We start from the raw sequence: 22,697 nt of genomic DNA, 5'->3' as shown, positions 1-22,697 counted from the left end.
ATTTAAAGAGCATGCTCATTTTGGTTTTCATTTTCCTTTTTAGTTTTCAAAAGATGTCAGTGGATTTCACAACTTTAACTAGCTGTATAGGCTGTTGTGTGTGGATGTATTGCTATATGTGCTTTTTGAATCCATGTTTACTGAGTCCTGATAGAGCTTCTGGATGCCTTTACTAGGCCCTACTGTTGTGATTATTGATTGTCCTATCTCTGAGGTGAGGTATTTGCCTCTGAATTCATTGATTGTTATGGGGAGGCTATTTAATTGCTCTCCTCCGTGACGGCTGAAACACAGTGGGAACTGTACGATGGGGGAGACACGACTTGCATATGTCAATGGACTCAAAAGCCCCCAGAGCCCTACATGACTCAAAGCATACTGCTTACTGTTATGCAGGAAGCACAGCATGGGGCTCAGTGTGTGTCTGTCATGTGATGAAAAAATGATACCACCTATATCATCCCACTCATTTGTGTTTAGCCAAGTTGAACATGCTTTGAATTTTTCTGTCCTTTTAGCTCAGACATTCCATGAAACGGTGACAAAGTATTTAACATATTCTCCCATTGGATAATTTTAGCAGTGTTGGTTTTTAATCCATTTAGGTATGATTGTATTTTAATCAATTTCTCCCAAGTGCTGTAATAAGAAAAGTACTGCGTATGCACAACAATAACCAATGAACACCTCACCGTAAATTACTGAAGTGAATAGTCTCGTGGAATTATCATGTGATCATTCTGAATATCACTATTTTGACTGTTAGATATGTTGTAAGTAGCTATTTTTACTATCAATGACTGGATTATAAAGCATTGACATTTTTACTAGATCATTTTAACCATCCCAGGCCATTAATCACTGTTTTATAACCATTTAGATGTTACTTGTGCTTGTTATAGTAACTGGTTGTGACCCAAATCCATGCTTTAAAAAAGGTCTATAAAATATATTACACATCTCTCATTGTGGTGTAATATAGGCCTACACTACCGGTCAAAAGTTTTAGAACACCTACTCATTCAAAAGGTTTTTCTTTATTTTTACTATTTTTAGTGAAGACATCAAAACGATGAAATAACACATGGAATCATGTAGTAATCAAAAATGTGTTAAACAAATCTAAATATATTTATATTTGAGATTCTTCAAAGTAGCCACCCTTTGCCTTGAAGGCAGCTTTGCACACTCTTGACATTCTCTCAATCAGCTTCACCTGGAATGCTTTTCCAACTGTCTTGGAGTTCCCACATATGCTGAACACTTGCTGGCTGCTTTTCCTTCACTCTGCGATCCGACTCATCCCAAACCATCTCAATTTGGTTGAGGTCGGGGGATTTGGGAGGCCAGGTCATCTGATGCAGATCTCCATCACTCTCTTTCTTGCTAAATAGCCCTTATACAGCCTGTAGGTGTGTTGGATCATTGTCCTGTTGGAAAACAAATGATAGTCCCACTAAGCCCAAACCAGATGGGATGGCGTATCGCTGCAGGATGTGGTGGTAGCCATGCTGGTTAAGTGTACATTGAATTCAAAATAAGTCAGACAGTGTCACCAGCAAAGCACCCCCACACCATAACACCTCCTCCTTCATGCTTTACGGTGGGAAATACACGTGGAGATCATCCGTTTACCCACACCGCGTCTCACAAAGGCACGGCGGTTGGAACCAAAAATATCCAATTTGGACTCCAGACCAAAGGACAGATTTCCACCGGTGTAATGTCCATTGCTCGTGTTTCTTGGCACAAGCAAGTCTCTTATTCTTATTGGTGTCCTTTAGTAGTGGTTTCAAATTGACCATGAAGGCCTTATTCTCCTCTGAACAGTTGATGTTGAGATGGGCCTGTTATTTGAACTCTGTGAGGCATTTATTTGGGCTGCAGTTTCTGAGGCTGGTAACTCTGATATCTTCCATATTGACTGACCTTCATGTCTTAAAGTAATGATGGACTGTCATTTCGCTTTGCTTATTTGAGCTGTTCTTGCCATAACAAGGACTTTTACCAAATGGGGATATCTTCTGTATACTACCTTGTCACAACACAACTGATTGGCTCAAACACATTGAGGAAACAAATTCCACAAATTAACTTTTAACAAGGCACGCCTGTTAATTGAAATGCATTCCAGGTGACAAACCAGCTTCATGAGGTTATGTACGATAACTGTTGACTTTTTGTAATCCGCTGTGTAAATCCAAACTGTCTTGTGTCAAAATTGTTCATTGGAAAAGTAATCATATTTTGATTTTACTTACCCCGGTTTCCACTGTTCTCCAAAAGATGTACAATACCTTTTCCCTGGAACGTGACTAGGACTAAACATGTAGGCTATTTATTACAAACAGAAATATCTACATAGCATTTCAGCTGAAAAGAATGAAAGCAAAAGACATTCAGGAAAGATTAATTTCAGAATGGGGAATATACATTAAATTACCTTTGGATAGTCAGTCGCTGTCTGTTTACTGTGTCTTCAAGAAGCTTACAGGTGTCTTTGAAACATGGACAATGCTATTTACATTATTTTAAGAGAGCATCGTTAGAAGAGGCAATTATTTTAGTGGAGTGGATGGAGCTGGCTAACTGGCCTGCCAGTGGTAAGTGAGAAATGAAAGGCAGAGGCTGAGCTCGGAGACATGCCTCTCTCTGCCTGGGTCTGTGGGGGCAACTCCAGAGGTTAATGAATCTGCTAGGCCAGCTATCATCTAGGGAGGGAGAGAGTATCAAAGCACATCACTCTCATAACGGGTTTTTCCTGCTCTTTTTTATACAGGGTTGAAAGCTGAATTTACTGCCTAGTTATTTTTGTGTGTAGATACTGTCATTTGGATGAGTGTTGTTTAGTTAAAAGTATCACGATTATTATGCATTCTTTGTAAGTTCATTTATATTCCCAGGGCCCTGAATGTGGTACCCGAGTGCAATGTCGTCTTTTTAAATGTCACTGTTCTCCACCATCTCCAGATCCTTTTTTTCATTTAACTGTCCCTTTTCTTTTCACTTTTCTCTTTCTCTCTCCTGACACCGTCTTCACCCCTGGTGTGTTTCTCTCCGTCTCTCGCTCCCTTTGTGATCTCTCTGTCATCCCACACACCTTCTCTCTATTCACCCTCGCTTCCGTTCCCTGCACCTACATTCTATTTTCCAAAGTGTCATCTACAATCCCTGAGTTTCTGGCTCCAGATCAGTAGAAATGTGTAGTTCATTAGAGCTCCCCCCGTGTAATGTAGAACACTGACATCTTTATGTAGAGGCCTGATGATGGCATGACTCACATCACTCGAATGCTTTATAGATACCAGACAGGCTGTGCTGTAAGGAACAATATCATCATACTTCATCTTACAGTAGCAGAAGCTCTAAGTGTGAGAGGCAGACCCCCAGCATGGATCATCACGGCTCTGAGAGCTGGGGTTTTACATGTACCTGTCACTGTTAGTGATACAACATTTAACAATCCTCAGCCCTGTGGATGATGGCTGAAACAACAGATATTTTAAGGCCCTATAAAAGCTACAATACAAAGAATGCGGACGAAATCCAGATATTAAATTGGAAGTTAACAAAATAAAAAAATACATTGAACAGTAGGGAATCAACTAAATATATTGAACAGAATGTATCAGTGATTCGTATTTCCTGCAACCTTCTGAACGAGAACTCCCCTTGTCTGTGTATGTGCATCTACCACTTTGTATAGCCGTTAGCGATGATACTAATGAAAAGTCTTCTGGTAGATGGAAACAATTTCCCAAAAACCTTCTCAATTAAATGTTAATTACAAAGTAGCCTATGCTTACCTGGCAGAATGATATCATGATTGGTTACATCAATCCAGTGGGTATTTATCATCACATGTTAGCTACAAAAATACTGCAAAAAACTGCCTCTTGCTGATGCACACTGGAAAGAGTTACTACACGCAAAATCCATTGCCCAGTGTTATAGAATGGCGTTGGAATGTATTGCGGCCGGTTTGCAGGATCCTGCTATTTTGTGTTTTCTTTCGCTAATCCAAACTTTTTTTGGGACATAATGTTTCCGCCATCGTTTCCTAAGACCGAAAAAAGCTTCTGGACATCAGAACAGCGATCACTAACCTCGATTTGGATAAAGATTTCTACTTCAACTAGTGGAATGCACAGGACATACAGCACTGTTCACCCCGGACAAGGCCCTAATCCCCGAGACTCGGAAGAGAAAGAGACGGCGATATAGAGGCGGGCGTGCAGGCACCTTAATGAAGCTACGCCGGTGACGAAATTAAGAACGGTAATATCCTATGTTTCTCAGAAACTTGGCTGAATAAGGACATGGATAATATACATATACTGGAACTGGTTTCTATATGCATCGGCAGGACAGAACGGCAGCGTCGGTTATGCTCAAGGTGGATGGATGTGTCTTTGTTAACAACAGCTTTTAAGGAAGTCTCGAGGTTCTGCTCCGATGAGTTTGAATACTTTATGATAAGCAGTAGAACATACTACTTACCAAGAGAGTTTCCATCTAGATTTTTCATAGCTGTCTTTTTACCACCACAAACCGATGCTGGCACTTTTAGATCACACTCAATGAGCTGTATAGGGCCAAAAGCAAACATGAAAAGCTCATCCAGAGGCGGCACTCTTAGTGGCCTGTGATTTTAATTCAGGAGAACTGAAATCCGTTTCACTTCATTTCTACCAGCATTTCCTCTGTGCAAATAGAGCCAAAAAAAAACACCTTTACACCACGCACAAGCTCTTCCTGACAGGACGCACCCAAGTGGTGAGGGTAGGCAACAATACATCCACCACTCTGAACCTCAACACGGGGACCCCTCAGGGGTGTGTGCTTAGTCCCATCCTGTACTCCCTTATCACCCACGACTGTGTGGCCTCTCACAACTCCAACACCATCATTAAGTTTGCCAACAACATGATGGTGGTAGGCCTGATCACAGACGACAATGAGACAGCCTATAGGGAGGAGGTCAGAGACCTGGCAGTGTGGTGCCAGGACAACAACCTCTCCCTCTACGTCACCAAGACAAAGGAGCTGATTGTGGACGACAGGAAACGGAGGGCCAATCACACCCCCATTCACATTGACATGGCTGTAGTGGAGTGAGTCGAGAGCTTCAAGTTCCTCGATGTCCACACACTAAGGCTCTATCATGGTCCAAAGACACCAACACAGTCCTGAATAGGGCAAGACAAGTCCTTTTCCCCCGAAAAGGCTGGAAAGATTTGGCATAAGCCCTCAGATTCTCAAAAAGTTATACAGCTGTACCATTGATGCTCTCTGACATCAAGGACCTCTATACCAAGCGGTGTCAGAGGAAGGCCCTAAAAATTGTCAATGAATCCAAACACCCAAGTCATAGACTGTTCTCTCAGCTACCTCACAGCAAAAGGTGCTGATGCACCAAGTCTGGAACCAACAAGACCCAGAACAGCTTCTACCCCCAAGCCATAAGACTCCTAAATAGTTAAATAGTTAACCAAATAGCTACCCGGACTACCTGCATTGACCCTTTTTTGCACTAACATTTTTGGCAGCCTCACATACGCCGCTGCTACTGTTTACTATCTGTTACTTTTATTCCTAGTTATATGTACATACAAGGCATTCAGAAAGTATTCAGACCCCTTGAATTTTTCCACATTTTGTTACGTTACAGCCTTATTCTAAAATGGATAACTCCCCTTGTCTGTGTATGTGCGGTACGTGAAGAATGGGAGAAACTCAAATACAGGTGTGCCAAGCTTGTAGCAACATACCCAAGAAGACTCAAGGCTGTAGTCGCTGCCAAAGGTGCTTCAACAAAGTACTGAGTAAAGGGTCTGAATACAATTTAATCAATTTTAGAATAAGGCTGTAACGTAACAAAATGTGAAAAAAGTAAAGGGCTCTGAATACTTTCCGAATGCACTGTATCTAGGAGAAGCCCAAGTCAAGGATGTGGATGGTACTGCTGGGTGTAATGAGAGACAGCCCTGAAGTTTTGGCATCAGAATTATTGCTCCATAATCGGTTGTTCAAAGCCAGTGGGACTTCTCTCGCTCTCTGCTACCGGGGAGAACCAGCAACGAACACACAGTCCTCATCTGGCCACCATCCCAGCAAATGTTGTCTACCAACTGTTGTCTAACCACCAAAACAAGGGAAGGATCATTTCAAAACTTTCAAACTCATAACCATGTCACAGAATAGAAGCATTTATATTCAGAGGTGGACCTAGTGACTGTGGTTTCAGTGTTATGAGATATTTAAAAAGCAAGAGAGTGAAAGGGGAAGACTGTTGTGATGGAATTTCATGGGGGTGAGAGTGGTATTTGGATGAGTTGTTGTGGTACAGCAACTTCCAGCCCAGAATATGGATCAGAATAGGAAAATGCAAATGATGGTTGTGTAATGGCGTGATGTTGTCTGTGCTGTGCAGTGTGACTATCAGACTGCAACTTGGAATTATTACTTATTTGGAGCCTTGAGCAGAATTCCTCCACCTGAGTTCAAATAAGCTGCTGCTGTAGATTCTAATAAGCAAGTTACCACACAGCTCGCCTCGCTCAGATCTCACGGGAAAAGATGATATAAATGGTTTATTTCCCATCCCAGCCATGCTCAGTCATTTTTCATACTGTCCAATCAAATAGATATCCATCTCTCCACTTACAGTACAGTGTGGGCTGCAATCCCCCTTCCTTTAGGCCATTTTCTCAAGATACCACAAAGAAAATACAACGATTTAAGAAAAGGTTACGTGCAGTGAGAAAGTGGTGAATCTCTAGTTGTCTGTCATTAGTGATATCTTACAAAAAAAGTTCAAGTGTTGAGGTATTCTGCATTAAAGACAATACCACGATGAGCCACCTCTAGCTAGCTTTGATCAACGCACAATAAACTAACTCCACATTTCAACGGAAGATGAAGACAGCAGTCCTCTCAGGATTTCTCAAGCCTAAAAGATTCCTCTCCATCTTATCCTGCTCCCTTTCGTCTGTCTTTCTGTTGCAGTTTTTCCAGCAATTATTGAAGTGATTTGTTTATTCTATTACTCTAGACATTTCAGATCTAAAGTCCATTGAGGCCTCTAATTAAAATGTGCAGATAGGGTGTTCGTTATTAGACACGCCATCTTTGAATTAGCATTGTATCCAAATCAATGGAGTCATTCATGTAGGCTTTGATCAAATAAATATACACAGACTGTTGTATTGTCAATCATTCACACATTTTCCCTCTAAACCCATATTTGGCATCATGTCATACAAATGTGTCATCCCGATTCATACAGAAACGTGATCAACAACCACTACAGAGAGCCTATCCATTTAATGACCGTTTACATCAACGCTTTGAATACAAGAAAGCTTTAGGCCTAGATTGAATCAGATCTAATGTTAACCGTCCATAGCCGACACCCACATAGCTGAATGTTTTTGAGGTGTAACTGTGTTGGAGCTGTCAAATCGGTGAACAGCTGCTCTTGATCATTGTCACAAAGCCACAGCTGTCACACTCCTGTTACAAGTTCACAATGACAAAGTGTAGGCTATATAGAAATAATGACGCTCAAATTGAAAATCATCAAACTAAATAATGAGGATTTCTATCAGCCTAATTGAAGTGTAGATTACATCTCAAATTCCAGTGTTCAAACTTGTAAGCAAGGCTCCATGGGATTTCTCTTAATGTGACTCTTAATGCATGGGATTTCGCTTAATGTGACTCTTAATGCATGGGATTTCTCTTAATGTCACTCTTAATGCATGGGATTTCTCTTAATGTGACTCTTAATGCATGGGATTTCTCTTAATGGCAATGTCCGCTTTAGGTATAATACCAGTAGCCGCTTGTGGACTCTAACACAGTTCCACCGCCAAAACAACCACTATGCAGATGTTGGCTAAAGTGAATCTGATTGAATAGAGCCCTTAGGCTGCTGCTCCTCCACTTCCCACCATGTAATGCTGAATCAATGCAAAATGAGTTTTGTGTCTGGCAAATGAAAAATACAAAGGGGTTTGATCAATTTACAAGTGAGATATGACTGAGGGCTTGTAGCTTTCCGGAGTGGGAGACATTGTGTTCTCGGTGTGCACATTTAGTCCAGATATTTAGAGAGGCTATTAAACTAAGACTTGGGAGCGGTGGATTACAAAGAATGTTAGATAGAAATTTGAAGAAGAAATGGAATTTCTTTATTGCCTCTATGCAATGTCCTCCGGTATCCTAGTGGAGATTGAATAGGCCTACCACCTGGGAGCTAACGATAAGCTAGCAGGACCACCGGACTTTCAGCACCATGGCCAGCTCCTGCTCTCTGTGTCTCACATTGAATGCAGTTCTGTCTCTCATTCTCTCAGTTCTGTCTCTCATGAATACTCAAGGTTGATGTGATTTTTGAGGGTAGTGTTTTCTAGGAAGCACCAATTATGTTCCAGCACTTCCCTGTGGAAAGTGTACTTTTTGAGGCGTTGCTAGTGTTTGATATTGTGCTACCCATCAGAATTTGTTGTGACTTTATGGAGGTTACTCCTAGAACACAATGGTTTGCCATGCTGACTCTGTTGTCTGCTGAGGAAGATACTTTCACCAGTGTTAGACAGATTTCAAACAGTGTGAGCAGCAGTACACCAGTGGGGTTGTGTGGTTGCTTCCTCTGAGCCCCCGTCACCATGAAGGGGATTAGCTACAAATTAAAAATGTGTTTAAGAGAGTGTTTAAGAGGATTTGGGCCCAGTTAATAGGCAGATGTGCTGCGATCAGAAAAACTGATGTCTTCATTCTGCTAAAGCTAGTTTACCCATGTGGGGGATTTTAGCCCGTGTTATACATGGAGAGGAGCCAGCTCAGCCCAGGCAGCTTCCCCGCTCTCCTCCCACCCAGGCAGATGTCTGGAAGGAGGCCCATATCTAGCTCCACTTCCATGTGAATTACAGTGGGAAACAGAAGATGTTCTTACTTCAGAATGTGCTATGCTCTTTTGACATTCAGTAGGTTAGCTGATATCCACGTGGGCAAGAGTAAACATTTAATGCAGGCTTATATCCCCGGGGCCACGAATGTGTAAAATGTATGCATGCATGACTGTAGGTCGCTTTGGATAAAAGTGTGTGCTAAATGGCATATATTTAGAGGTTCACAGCTAAGCTGTGAACACACTGTTGTTGTCTGAATTCTTATGAACTTTTTTTCTTAACATGGTCAAATGACCCAAGCATAGACTGGTAACTTGTTTTCTAATTTGGCACACAGAAAAGAGTAAGACCTTGAGGCCATGAGTAACTTGGTCAAAAATAATGGCACCAATTGACCTATAAGGGGCACTGTTATAAGTCTTACATATACGTCGCCCTGTTTGAAGTAAAGACTTGAAACTTTGTGTGCATGATGAACAAATTTGCCCATAAGGTCTGTCAGGATTCCCCTCCTAGGAAATTTTTGAAAACCTTTGAAAAACCTATTCTAATGAAACCTATGTCCAAATACATCTGTTAACTTAGTTTGAGAAACGCTAAGGGATTGGTTAAAGCTAGAATTCTTAATTGAAACAATAACAAAGGGTCACCCCACCTTTTATTTTGGTTTTAAAAAAGCTGTGGAATGGGCCTGGGGAAATGTAACCACTCTCAAATTCATAGACAGAGCTAGCGATGATGACCCTCCATGATTATAGTTGTAACCATCTGTTGAGGCTATACAGTGTTTGTTTACATTTACTTATTTTACTAACATTGGAGTTAAACAAACTTATATTTTTGGTTCTGATGGGGTACGACAGTTGAACTAAGCTCATGTGGCAAGTTATAAGAATCAATGGTTATATATAATTCATTAAGTCCAAAAATGTATCTAAGGGTTCTCGTTTTAAGAGATGGCTGAGTTATTGACGAGTCAGGAAATCTGATTTCACGTGTCTATTTACATCTTTTGTACATCCACTCCACAACGAACTATGAACTTAAAACGTTTGGGGGTCATCATATACATTACCATGATGAACCATGTTAAGTTTGTCATATCTTAAAAAATAAGGAAACTATTCACAATTCACTTTTTTGACTATGTACACTACTGTTCAAAAGTTTGGGGTCACTTAGAAATGTCCTTGTTTTTGAAAGCAAAGCACATTTTCTGTCCATTTTAAAATAACATCAAATTGATCAGAAATACAGTGTAGACATTGTTAATGTTGTAAATGACTATTGTAGCTGGAAACGGCAGATTATTTATGGAATATCTACATAGGCGTACAGAGGCCCATTATCAGCAACCATCACTCCTGTGTTCCAATGGCACGTTGTGTTAGCTAATCCAATTTTATCATTTTAAAAGGCTAATTGATCATCAGAAAACCCTTTTGCAATGTTAGCAGAGCTGAAAACTGTTGTCTTGATTAAAGAAGCAATACAACTGGCCTTCTTTAGACTAGTTGAGTATCTGGAGCATCAGCATTTGTGGGTTCGATTACAGGCTTAAAATGGGCAGAAACAAAGAACTTTCTTCTGAAACTCATCAGTCTATTCTTGTTCTGAGAAATGAAGGCTATTCCATGCGAGAAATTCCCAAGAAATTGAAGATCTCGTTCAACGCTGTGAACTACTCCCTTCACAGATAAGCGCAAACTGGCACTTACCAGAATAGAAAGAGGAGTGGGAGGCCCCGGTGCACAACTGAGCAAGAGGACAAGTACATTAGAATGTGAAATATCATGAAAATAACACTAATCCATTAATCAAATTGAACCCAGAATTGATATATACTGAACAAAAATATAAACGCAACATGCAACAATTTCAAAGATTTCAATGAGTTACAGTTCATATGAGGAAATCAGTCAACTGAAATGAAATCATTAGGCCCTAATCTATGGATTCCACATGACTGGAAATACAGATATGCATCTGTTGGTCACAGATACCTTAAAAACAATGGGCTCACAATGGGTCTCAGGATCTCATCATAGTATTTTTGTGCATTCAATTTGCCATCGATAAAATTGCGCAATTGTATTTGTTGTCCGTAGCTAATGGCTGCCCATACCATAATCCCACCATGGGACACTCTGTTCACAACGTTGACATCAGCAAACCCCTCGCCGACACGAAGCCATACATATGGTCTGCGGTTGTAAGGCCGGTTGGATATAGTGCCAAATTCTCTAAAACGACATTGGTAGAGAAATTAACATTCAATTCTCTGGCAACAGCTCTGGTGGACATTTCTACAGTAAGCATGCCAATTGCACACTCCCTCAAAACTTGAGACATCTGCCGCATTGTGTTGTTTGACAAAAATACACATTTTAGAGTGGTGTTCAGCACAAGGTGCACCTGTGTAATTATCACGCTGTTTAATCAGCTTCTTGATATGCCACACCCATCTGAGTTTTTTGTGACTTTGGATTATCTTGGCGATGGAGAAATGCTCACTAACAGGGATGTAACCAAATTTGTGCACAAAATCTTAAAGAATATTTTGTGCATATGGAACATTTCTGGGATCTTTTATTTCAGCTCATGGAACATGGGACCAACACTTTACATGTTGCGTTTATATTTTTGTTCAGTATATAAACTCAATACATTAAGTGATGACTTTAAGAATGATTACCTGCTGCATTCAAACCAACCTAGAGCACTAGACTAAACTTCACTTGTGTCATGCTTGTGGTATTGAGATAAACATTGTAAAGCTTTCACTGATTGCACATAAATTAAGATAGTTCATACATGATAGAGTGCTTGCTTTGTTATCCAACTGATCTTGTGTTCTTTCTGTTATCCTGTGAACCCCGTCCATTGCTGCTTGCAGCTGTATTATATTATTATGACAGGCTATGTAAACTGTATTATTATTGCACTGCATATTTACACTTTGTGTTTGTGAACACATTCACAAGTATCTGAGCGTTTGTTTAGTAAGCACTCCATCACAGATTGAGTGTGGTTTTATGCTGTAGAGATACACCCAAGTCCTCTTTAGTTTGCCAGCCCTTCAGCAAGGCTGAACTAATCAGTTATGATATTGCTTATCAGAACTACTTTTGAAAACATACCAAAGCTGTCTGTTATAGTTCAAAGCTATATCTTAACTGAAAAACCAAAACAATAGTATTGCTTCTTTAACAGCAACAAGGAAGCTGTTTTGACAGTAATGCCTTCTTTAGATTACATGCAGAGTGGTAATATCAATACCAACACTTTTTATTACAAACATTGAATAATTACGCTAACTAAATAGCAAGCCAGGTGAGCACAATGAGATTTATCAAAATAGAAATGTTTTATCTAGTAAATGAGGATTTATGATTTAAATTCCTCATAGTTGCTTAGAAACACAAGTCTTTATGGATTGTGCTCCTTAAAGAAGGCCTATAGCATGGAAATACAATTTCTTTATGCACACTATTACTAGGGTTTACTCAACATTCTATTTGAGACTTTTACAATCACAGTGTATTATCACTGTAAATCAAAGAGCAAAACAGCAATATTGTCTTCAGAGAGGACTGGGTCATCTTTTTCATAGCCAACTGCTTTTTCTCCATACAGCTGTGTTCACAGAGGTTCCCCATGACATCACAGCACAGAGTGGTCAGGACGTGGAGATGGCGTGCTCCTTCCGGGGGGCAGGCCCCTCCTACTCCCTGGAGATCCAGTGGTGGTACATCAGAAACCACAGAGACTGGACAGAGAAACAGCCCTGGACCACCAATCAGGTAGCTAGACTGGTATTTGGTGTTTTATTAGGATCCCCATTAGCTGTTGCAAAAGCAGCAGTTACTCTTCCTGGGGTCCACATGAAACATGAAACAAGACATAATATAGAACATTAATAGATAAGAACAGCTCAAGGACGGAAATAGATCAACTTTTTTTTAAAGGCACACGTAGCCTACATATCAATACACACAAACTATCTCGGTCAAATAGGGGAGAGGCGTTGTGAGGTATTGCTTCTTTTTTTAACAGATTTGCTGTTTTTTTTTTAGCAAAATGAGATGGAATGGAGTTCCATGCAATAATGTCTCTATATAATACTGTACGCTTTCTTGATTTTGTTCTGGATTTGGGGACTCTGAAATGACCCCTGGTGGCATGTCTGGAGGGGTAAGTGTGTGTGTCGGAGCTGTGTGGAAGTTGACAATGCAAACAATTTGGGATTTTCAACACATTAAGAGACTGCTCGCTCTCTGTCACTGCTTAGAGAATGTTGCTGAGGTGTTCTGTGATCAGTGATCACAGGGATGCTGAGCAAGGATAGTTGTGGAACAGTCTTCCTATTCTCCTTCATTGCAAATCACAATGTAAATAGCAAATAGCAGTAAGTAGTGTAGGATATGCACACAAACTCCTTTACTCAGTCTCAATCTTTAGTTTGCCATCGTGCACAGCTATACAGGTCAAAATCAGGACCAACTAATAAAGTACACAGAGCTAAACTGAGTGTGGTGAGCAGCACGTAACAAACCACACATGAATCACTGCAGTAAGCAGAAATAGCAGCAGGTTCCCCAGGTGCCCCGGAGGCACAAGAACAGAAGAGGAGGCTGAGGAAATATTTCATCAGGACTACCTGAGCTGGGCAAAGCAGAGCAGGTTTTCCATAAGGACGTGTCGTTTTCCAGGCCTCCTGCTGTCTTTCGACACTTTTTAATTGGAAAAGGGAGAAATGTAAAGAAACTTCCTCTCACCTCACTCAGATTCATTATTCATGACGTGCCCCTGGAGGACTGGCTGTTACACCATGCCTCCCTTGCTGGAGCGTGGGCCAGGTGGTGCTACTGGCCTAGAATACTGTAGTCTGTGTTGTAATGTAGTCAGACCTACACTCTTTCCCTGGATGAACCATGTCTACAGGATAATATATTGGTTCCTCTCAGGTTGAAATGTATTGCAGACTTTTTTTGGTTTTGAATTCATATTATAAATGTGAGTTATGCTACAAATGTGGAGATGAGTACCTTGGGGGAAAACACAGGTTTCACTTCTAGATCTATTGCTCTGAATAGAGTGGTGATTCTCCGCATACAGTATGCAGACTATGCACAGAGGAACACTGGGTTTATGTTATTTTGAGTCCAGCTGTACCTTTTTGATGCAATTACCTGTAAAGTGGGCATTATTAGGCCCATTGTTCTGCTCTGATCAAATGACCTGGAAGTGGACTCATTGATGTAAGGCATTTTTACTCAATGAAGAAAATGTTATAAAAGTATGTCTAATGTTTCCCATTCTTTGAAATATTTTCCTACAGGTTGTACCCCAGGATGAGATGTCAAAGGATGCTACCAAAATAAGTGTGAGTCTTTACTGCATTATATGTTATATCTCCTACCTGTCTGGTGTCTCTTTTACACCTTTGTTTGTCTTTTTGGTCATTTAGTGTCCAATAGAGGCCTCATTAGCAAAATTATACAATAAGTGGTAGGGTTAGGGGAAAAACAAATATATATATATATGTGTATTTACATATATATATATTTATTATATACAGTTAAAGTCGGAGGTTTACATACACCTTAGCCAAATACATTTAACTCAGTTTTCACAATTCCTGACATTTAATCCTAGTAGAAATTCCCTGTCTTAGGTCAGTTAGGATCACCACTTTATTTTAAGAATGTGAAATGTCAGAATAATAGTAGAGAGAATGATTTATTTCAGATTTAATTTCTTTCATCACATTCCCAGTGGGTCAGAAGTTTACATACACTCAATTAGTATTTGGTTGCATTGCTTTTAAATTGTTTAACTTGGGTCAAAAATTTCGGGTAGCCTTCAACAAGCTTCCCACAATAAGTTGGATGAGTTTGGGCCCATTCCTCCTAGAAGGAGCTGGTGTAACTGAGTCAGGTTTGTAGGCCTCCTTGCTCGCACACACTTTTTCAGTTCTGCCCACAAATGTTTCTATAGGATTGAGGTATGGGCTTTGTGATGGCCACTCCAATACCTTGACTTTGTTGTCCTTAAGCCATTTTGCCACAACTTTGGAAGTATGCTTGGGGTCATTGTCTATTTGGAAGACCCATTTGCGACCAAGCTTTAACTTCCTGACTGATGTCTTGAGATGTTGCTTCAATATATCGACATCCTTTTCCATGCTCATGATGCCATCTATTTTGTGAAGTGCACCAGTCCCTCCTGCAGCAAAGCACCCCCACAACATGATGCTGCCACCCCCGTTCTTCACGATTGGGGTGGTGTTCTTCGGCTTGCAAGTTTTCCCCCTTTTCCTCCAAACATAACGATGGTCATTATGGCCAAACAGTTCTATTTTTGTTTCATCAGACCAGAGGACATTTCTCCAAGAACTACGATCTTTGTCCCCATGTGCAGTTGCAAACTGTAGTCTGGCTTTTTTATGGAGGTTTTGGAGCAGTGGCTTCTTCCTTGCTGAGCGGCCTTTCAGGTTATGTCGATATAGGACTCGTTTTACTGTGGATATAGATGCTTTTGTACCTGTTTCCTCCAGCATCTTCACAAGGTCCTTTGATGTTGTTCTGGGATTGATTTGCACTTTTCGCACCAAAGTACATTCATCTCTAGGAGACAGTATGATGGCTGCGTGGTCCCATGGTGTTTATACTTGCGTACTATTGTTTGTACAGATGAACGTAATACCTTCAGGCATTTGGAAATTGCTCGCAAGATGAACCAGACTTGTGGAGGTATACCATTTTTTTCTGAGGTCTTGGCTGATTTGTTTTGATTTTCCCATGATGTCAAGCAAAGAGGCACTGAGTTTGAAGGTAGGCCTTGAAATACATCCACAGGTACATCTCCAATTGACTCAAATGATGTAAATTAGCCAATAAGAAGCTTCTAAAGCCATGACATAATTTTCTGGAATTTTTCAAGCTGTTTAAATGCACAGTCAACTTCATGTATGTAAACTTCTGACCCACTGGAAATGTGACACAGTGAATTATAAGTGAAATAATCTGTCTGTAGGAAAAATGACTTGTCATGCACAAAGATGTCCTAACTGTCTTGCCAGTGATTGAAAAACGAGTATGTAAACTTCCGACTTCAACTGTATATATGTATTTACAAAATATATATATGGGGGATTGGAAAATATGCAGAAAATTACATTGATGGAAGCCACAATCTATCTGCAATATTAAAGCTGATCTACTCCCTAAATAAAATATCAAACAAAATTTTAAAAAGTTATCAATAAATATTGCAATTTCTTGGAAGCTGATTGTCAGTACACTTGCTTCTGCTACAGTTGTGTGTTTCAGATCTATAGGAAACAGAGGCTACAGTGCAGTAAGGTCTTCTTTTCTCCTCTCAGTAAAGCATGAATGGGCCAACCTTTACAAGTGCTGTCTTTACAAGTGCGATCTGCTGTCTTAATTTAAAAAAAGAGAGACTGTGTGCTCCCTGCTGAAGAATGATTAGAGAGTCAACGGATCTTTTGATAGCTCATCTGGCGTGACAAAGTTCCTTGTTGCCACCAGGCTGACTGAGGATAATGATTTGTTAACAGCTAGTTCTGTGCTCGAACAGCAGCTATTCATCTTGCTGTGTGTGGAGGAGTATAAACCAGGTTCTCCCTCTACTCCATTGTCTCCAGGAAAAGATTAAGCCTATCTCTGATCTGATGTTTCCTCCCTGGTTCAATTCCCTATTGGCTGGCTAGCTGCTGCTGACTAACTATAATGAAACCACCAGCTGTGGTGTGGAAGAGGATGCCACTGGGCCATCGCTCAGCTGGTAAAACGGTGTCGTGAGTTCCAGCCCAGAGTCATCGGTTCCAGCAGACATGGATGCATACCAGCCTTTCATGTTTCCCCACAAGTATAGCTAATGGCATCAACCAGACTGAAAACACCAATCAGCTTTTCGGCACCTTCTATGTGGCCTTAAGAGTTTAAGTATTTTCATGTTCTATTAATGCTATGAGATTATACTAAACCATGCAGGCCTACAGTGGTTTGCGAATGTATTCACCCCCTTGGCATTTTTCCTATTTTGTTGCCTTACAACTTGGATTTTTTTTTTTTTTGGGGGGGGGGGGGGGGGTTGTATCAATTGATTTACACAACATGCCTACCACTTCGAAGATGCTAAATATTTTTTATTTGAAATGAACAAGAAATAAGACAAGAAAACTGAAAACTTGAGCGTGCATATCTATTCACCCCCCAAAGTCAATACTTTGTAGAGACACCTTTTGCAGCAATTACCCCAATAGACTTGCAGCTGTGTGTCTCTATAAGCTTGGCACATCTTGCCACTGGGATTTTTACCCACTCTTCAAGGCAAAACTGCTTCAGCTCTTTCAAGTTGGATGGGTTCCGCTGGTGTACAGAAATCTTTAAGTCATACCACAGATTCTCAATTGGATCGAGGTCTGGGCTTTGACTAGGCCATTCCAAGACATTTAAACCACTCGAGTGTTGCTTTAGCAGTATGCTCAAGGTCATTGTCCTGCTGGAAGGTGAACCTCCATCCCAGTCTCAAATCTCTGGAAGACTGAAACAGGTTTCCCTCAAGAATTTCCATGTATTTAGCGCCATCCATCATTCCTTAAATTCTGACCAGTTTCCCAGTCCCTGCTGATGGAAAACATCCCCACAGCATGATGCTGCCACCACCATAATGATGTTCTCGGGGCGATGAGAGGTGTTAGGTTTGCGCCAGACATAGCATTTTTCTTGATGGCCATAAAGCAAAATGTTTGTCTAATCTGACCAGAGTACCTTCTTCCATATGTTTGGGGAGTCTCCCACATGCCTTTTGGTGAACACCAAACGTGTTTGCTTATGTTTTTCTTGAAGCAATGGCTTTTTTTCTGGCCACTCTTCCGTAAAGCCCAGCTCTGTGGAGTGTGCAGCTTAAAGTGGTCCCATAGACAGATCTCCGCCGTGGATCTTTGCAGCTCCTTCGGGGTTATCTTTGGTCTCTGTTGCCTCTCTGATTAATGCCCTCCTTGCCTGGTCCATGAGTTTTGGCGGCCCTCTCTTGGCAGGTTTGTTGTGGTGCCATATTCTTTCAATTTTTTAATAATGGATTTTTTGGTGCTCCGTGGGATGTTCAAAGTTTTGGATATTTTTTTATAACCCAACCCTGATCTGTACTTCTCCAGAACTTTGTCCCTGACCTGTTTGGAGAGCTCCATGGTCTTCATGGTGCCCCTTGCTTAGTGGTGTTGCAGATTCTGGGGCCTTTCGGAACAGATGTATATTTACTGAGATCATGTGACACTTAGATTGCATACAGGACTTTATTTAACTAATTATGTGACTTCTGAAGGTAATTGGTTGCACCAGAACTTATTTATGGGTTTCATAGCAAAGGGGGTTTTTAGAATTTTTGAAACAAGTTATGATTTAAATTTTCATTTGACCAATTTGGACTATTTTGTGTCTGTCCATTACATGAAATCCAAATAAAAATACATTTAAATTACAGGTTTTAATGCAGCAAAATAGGAAAAACACCAAGGGGGATGAATACTTTTGCAAGGCACTGTACTAACTATAGTCCTAAAATAGTATTTTGGTCTGTTTTATTGGTCTTAAGGTTGAATGTGGTTGTGTGATTTTCTCTGTAAGTCTAGAGGACTCTGGACTGATAATAGAGATAGACAGCCACAGACAAATCATCAGCCTTGGGTACACTACCTGAATGGGAGGAAGCTAATAAAGGCAACTGGATTTATATCCTGGTGCGTCACAACCAATGACATTCCCACAGCATGTGATCACTTTGTGTTATCTAAGATCTGACACCATAAAATATATTTTTCACAGCCTTTTATAAGCCACTGAACTATTACATCCTTACCCAGTAAAGGCATGTTCTGTATGTACAGCATGCAGGGCACAGCATCGCCTCATTTGTTCAAGGGAGCAAATGGAACAGCTGTCTGCAACATGGAAACAAAGGGACTGGCGCCTATAATAGGACATTGTTCTGAGTGTGTGTGTGTACATGCCTCCTCACATGCCCACTCAATCTGTTTGGTTGCAAGACAGCTTTATTGAGCGCAGGGTCCGGGTGGCTGGACTCTACTGGGCTCGGTGGGGCTGCCAGCAGTACAGGGCTTGGGGAGGCGGGGGCAGCTGTTCTGTAAGTGTTGCACTGTGGCGCATCTGTGGTAACGCAGCCAGCATTTCATTTCAGAGCTGTCTGCCAGCCTCATCCGTACCAGTCAGCCTGGCTCATCCACACACACACACAGAGGATGCAGGAACAGAGAAGGGGGTGATGGTGGAGATGCACAAGGAAGTTTGTTTTTTGGAGCAAATTGAATAACAACAGATACAGACAGTATTTTCAGATCTGAATGAGAAATTCAGCTGGAGGACAAATTAGGGTTGAGTTATCATGATGTGAGGATTTCTAGTTTTTGTTTGTAATAGATAGGGTATACAATCATGGACCAAAATGTATAATTTAACTCTTGGATGTCGACCAATGAAATATCATTTTGTTGGTCTGTTTTGCAGGTGGTGAAGGTTGCCGGGAGCAACATCTCCCACAAGCTTTGTCTGTCCAGCGTGAAGCCGTCTGACGAGGGCACATACGAGTGCCGCGTGATCGACTTCAGCGACACCGACAGCAACGCCCGCCACCACAAGGTGAGGGCCTACCTGCAGGTGGAGTCAGAGAGAAACCAGAACCCGAAGCTGCGCCACCATGGAGAAAACTTCCAACCCCAGGACACCAAGGGACTGGCGAGCAGCAGGCACCAGCCGGAGCATGGCAAGCACTCGCCAGCAGCCCACCACAGCCACCACAAACCAACAGGCACTGGCAAGGAGCTGAGGAAGAGGTCTGCGGAGACTGGCAGCACTACTGACTGTACTGACAGCTGTCCTCTACACCTCACAGCTCACCCATAGCCTCCTCTGCCTGTTTGGTCTGGCCTCAGCCCCACACCCCGGGTGGGTAGTTCCAGTCCCTGAGGGCCGCAGCGCAATGTACCCAGACCTCTGATTCATCCCAGCTGATTGCTCACCCACCCCTACTACTGCTCCAGACACCAAAGGGACTATATCTCAGTGCCACCTCAGTCCTATATCTCTGACCTCTGCCCTCACACTGTCCCATCAAAAACATCCCAAGTCCTCTCCCAGGCCAAACTCAGGCCACCCCTTCTCTTTACCACAACCCTCTAGATCAGGGGTGGGCAACTTTGATGGGGATGGGGGCCACAAAAAATCTGAACTCATCCTGAGTGGCCACAGTGTGCGCACCCACATCCATACCCACACATGCAGTCAGAGCCGGCCCTAGTGTTTTTCACCCTAAGCTACATTTTGTTGGGGGGCCCCCCGCCCTGCGAGCAAAACATTTTAGCATCCCCCACTTTTAACAATGGAGAGAATTTTTGGTTTGTTTTAGAGTTACTTTCCTGCAATTCTACACATTTAGCCATGGGGTGTAGAAAAGATTTTGCCATTTTAAAACACATTTTATGCAATTTTACTCATTTAGCCATGGGGTGGAGACATATTAGCCGTGTTTAAGCTAATTTCCTGCATTCTACACATTGTGTTCTGACTTATGCCATGTTAATATATCTGAGTGAGAGTGACAAAAAAAATAATTGATGGGGGGGCCATGATTACTATGTTTAGATTGCTGGCTAGACTCATTTTACTAATCTAAAAATGTGTAGCTAATTGAGTGAGTTTCAGTGACTGACAGAAGATAGAAACGGCTGATGCACAACCTAACTCTCAACAGTCAATTCCCCCGAATGAGTTCCTATTTATCTATTTCAATACATTGTTTTGGGTTTGATCTGCCAGTTGCCCACCCCTGCTCTAGATTGTCTACACTGTACATGTTACTGTATATAATGATAAAGAGTGCATGTTTAACATGTTTTCTTACAAACTTTTTCAATCACCTAAGAGGACGTATAAGCTGGAAGGGTTACTTGTTGCTTTATTCATTTGGGTTTGTTTTCTGAGCAGTTCATTCGCTGTTTCTCCATGGTAAATCCAGAGTTCAGATAAGTCCAGATTTCCATCCAACCAGAGCTGGATGGAAACCAATGTTTATAAAGTAAAACCTGTTCATTGTGTTTTGTGCTTTCCCAACAGATAATGTGGCTGTGAGAAAGACCTGATGGATAATGGAATTGTTTCTTGCTCTAACCTTTGCTTTGATGTTTTGTAAGAAATCATTGTAAAAATGTTGTACATTTTAGAATGTCTTCTAGGATGTTGGTCTCGTACTAAATTTATGCCTTTATCAAATTAAATAAAGTGTACATGAACCCATCTATTGCGACTTGAATGTGATCGGCCTTCAGAATATATTTAATAATTCCGTACCTATAATATGTAAGCCCTTGAGACGTTGATAGATCGAAAATGTTTGTATTACATTCCTGAAAAGTCGACGTCTGACCTTGCTATCATTTATATGCGAGACACACTGATTTGTATGCTGCCATTGTAAAGACATAATTATTCAAACTCAGAATACTCCATCACAGTTAACTCATAAGGCAGTCGCACATTCTCTCGCCAGTCTCCTTCCTCATGCCCATGTATCCTGAGCAGCAATCAACACATTCTCTCGCCAGTCTCCTTCCTCATGCCCATGTATCCTGAGCAGCAATCAACACATTCTCTCGCCAGTCTCCTTCCTCATGCCCATGTATCCTGAGCAGCAATCAACACATTCTCTCGCCAGTCTCCTTCCTCATGCCCATGTATCCTGAGCAGCAATCAACACATTCTCTCGCCAGTCTCCTTCCTCATGCCCATGTATCCTGAGCAGCAATCAACACATTCTTCGCCAGTCATGTATTGAGCAGCAATATGTCATTTTCTGAGCAGACACTGTCTCCTTCCTCATGCCCATTATCCTGAGCAGCAATCCATTCTTGTCTCCTTCCTCATGCCCATGTATCCTGAGCAGCAATCAACACATTCTCTCGCCAGTCTCCTTCCTCATGCCCATGTATCCTGAGCAGAAATCAACACATTCTCCTAGTCTCCTTCCTCATGCCCATGTATCCTGAGCAGCAATCAACACATTCCTCGCCAGTCTCCTTCCTCATGCCCATGTATCCTGAGCAGCAATCAACACATTTCTCGCCAGTCTCCTTCCTCATGCCCATTTATCCTGAGCAGCAATCAACACATTCTCTCGCCAAAAGTCTCCTTCCTCATGCCCATGTATCCTGAGCAGCAATCAACACATTTTGCCAGTCTCCTTCCTCATGCCCATGTATCCTGAGCAGCATTATCCTCATGCCCTGGCTGTCTCCTTCCTCATGTTTGTATGGGCCCATGTATCCTGAGCAGACAGGCTAATCAGTCAAGCCCTGCTTGTGTCAGATGATTTGATGATTAACAGAATAAAAAGCCTGGTTTTGGGGGATAGCGCATTATCCTATCCCTGGCTGTGTTTGTATGGGCTGCCAGACAGGCCCTCCATGGTTGATGAGTAATGACGCTATTGTCAGCATTGTCAGCTGGATAAATAGCAAAGTACGGAGGAGATAAAGCGCTCCCTCACCAACGCAAAACACGTGGCAACCCTGTTCCCATTTCCCCGGCACTCACATTCATTATGATGTCACAGAGATTCTTCCAGACCCCTCAGTCTAAACAAGACTTGACAAACAAGCCTGGGCTGTAACCTACACGTGAACCCTCAGGGGAGTTCAAGTTGTATTCAAAATCATGCTACAACTTTCAATCAGGCATTTGTGCA

General features: G+C 41.6%; 1 protein-coding gene across 1 annotated transcript in view; it reads left to right on the top strand.

Annotated features, from left to right (window-relative positions):
* LOC135504294 (V-set and transmembrane domain-containing protein 2-like protein) overlaps positions 1-21,247 on the top strand; it is a 31,644-nt gene extending 10,397 nt beyond the window's left edge. Inside the window, exons 2-4 of the mRNA XM_064922715.1 lie at positions 12,552-12,718; positions 14,257-14,301; positions 19,466-21,247. Of these exons, the coding sequence (XP_064778787.1) occupies positions 12,552-12,718; positions 14,257-14,301; positions 19,466-19,861 (608 nt within the window). The 3' untranslated portion in view covers positions 19,862-21,247. The remainder of the gene's footprint in view (positions 1-12,551; positions 12,719-14,256; positions 14,302-19,465) is intronic.
* Positions 21,248-22,697: the final 1,450 nt, after the last annotated feature.

The sequence above is a fragment of the Oncorhynchus masou genome, chromosome 18 (genome assembly GCF_036934945.1).
Source record: "Oncorhynchus masou masou isolate Uvic2021 chromosome 18, UVic_Omas_1.1, whole genome shotgun sequence".
In the NCBI taxonomy this organism is placed as follows: Eukaryota; Metazoa; Chordata; class Actinopteri; order Salmoniformes; family Salmonidae; genus Oncorhynchus; species Oncorhynchus masou.
The sequence above is the reverse complement of the archived record's forward strand: the minus strand, read 5'-3'. Positions and strand labels throughout refer to the sequence as shown.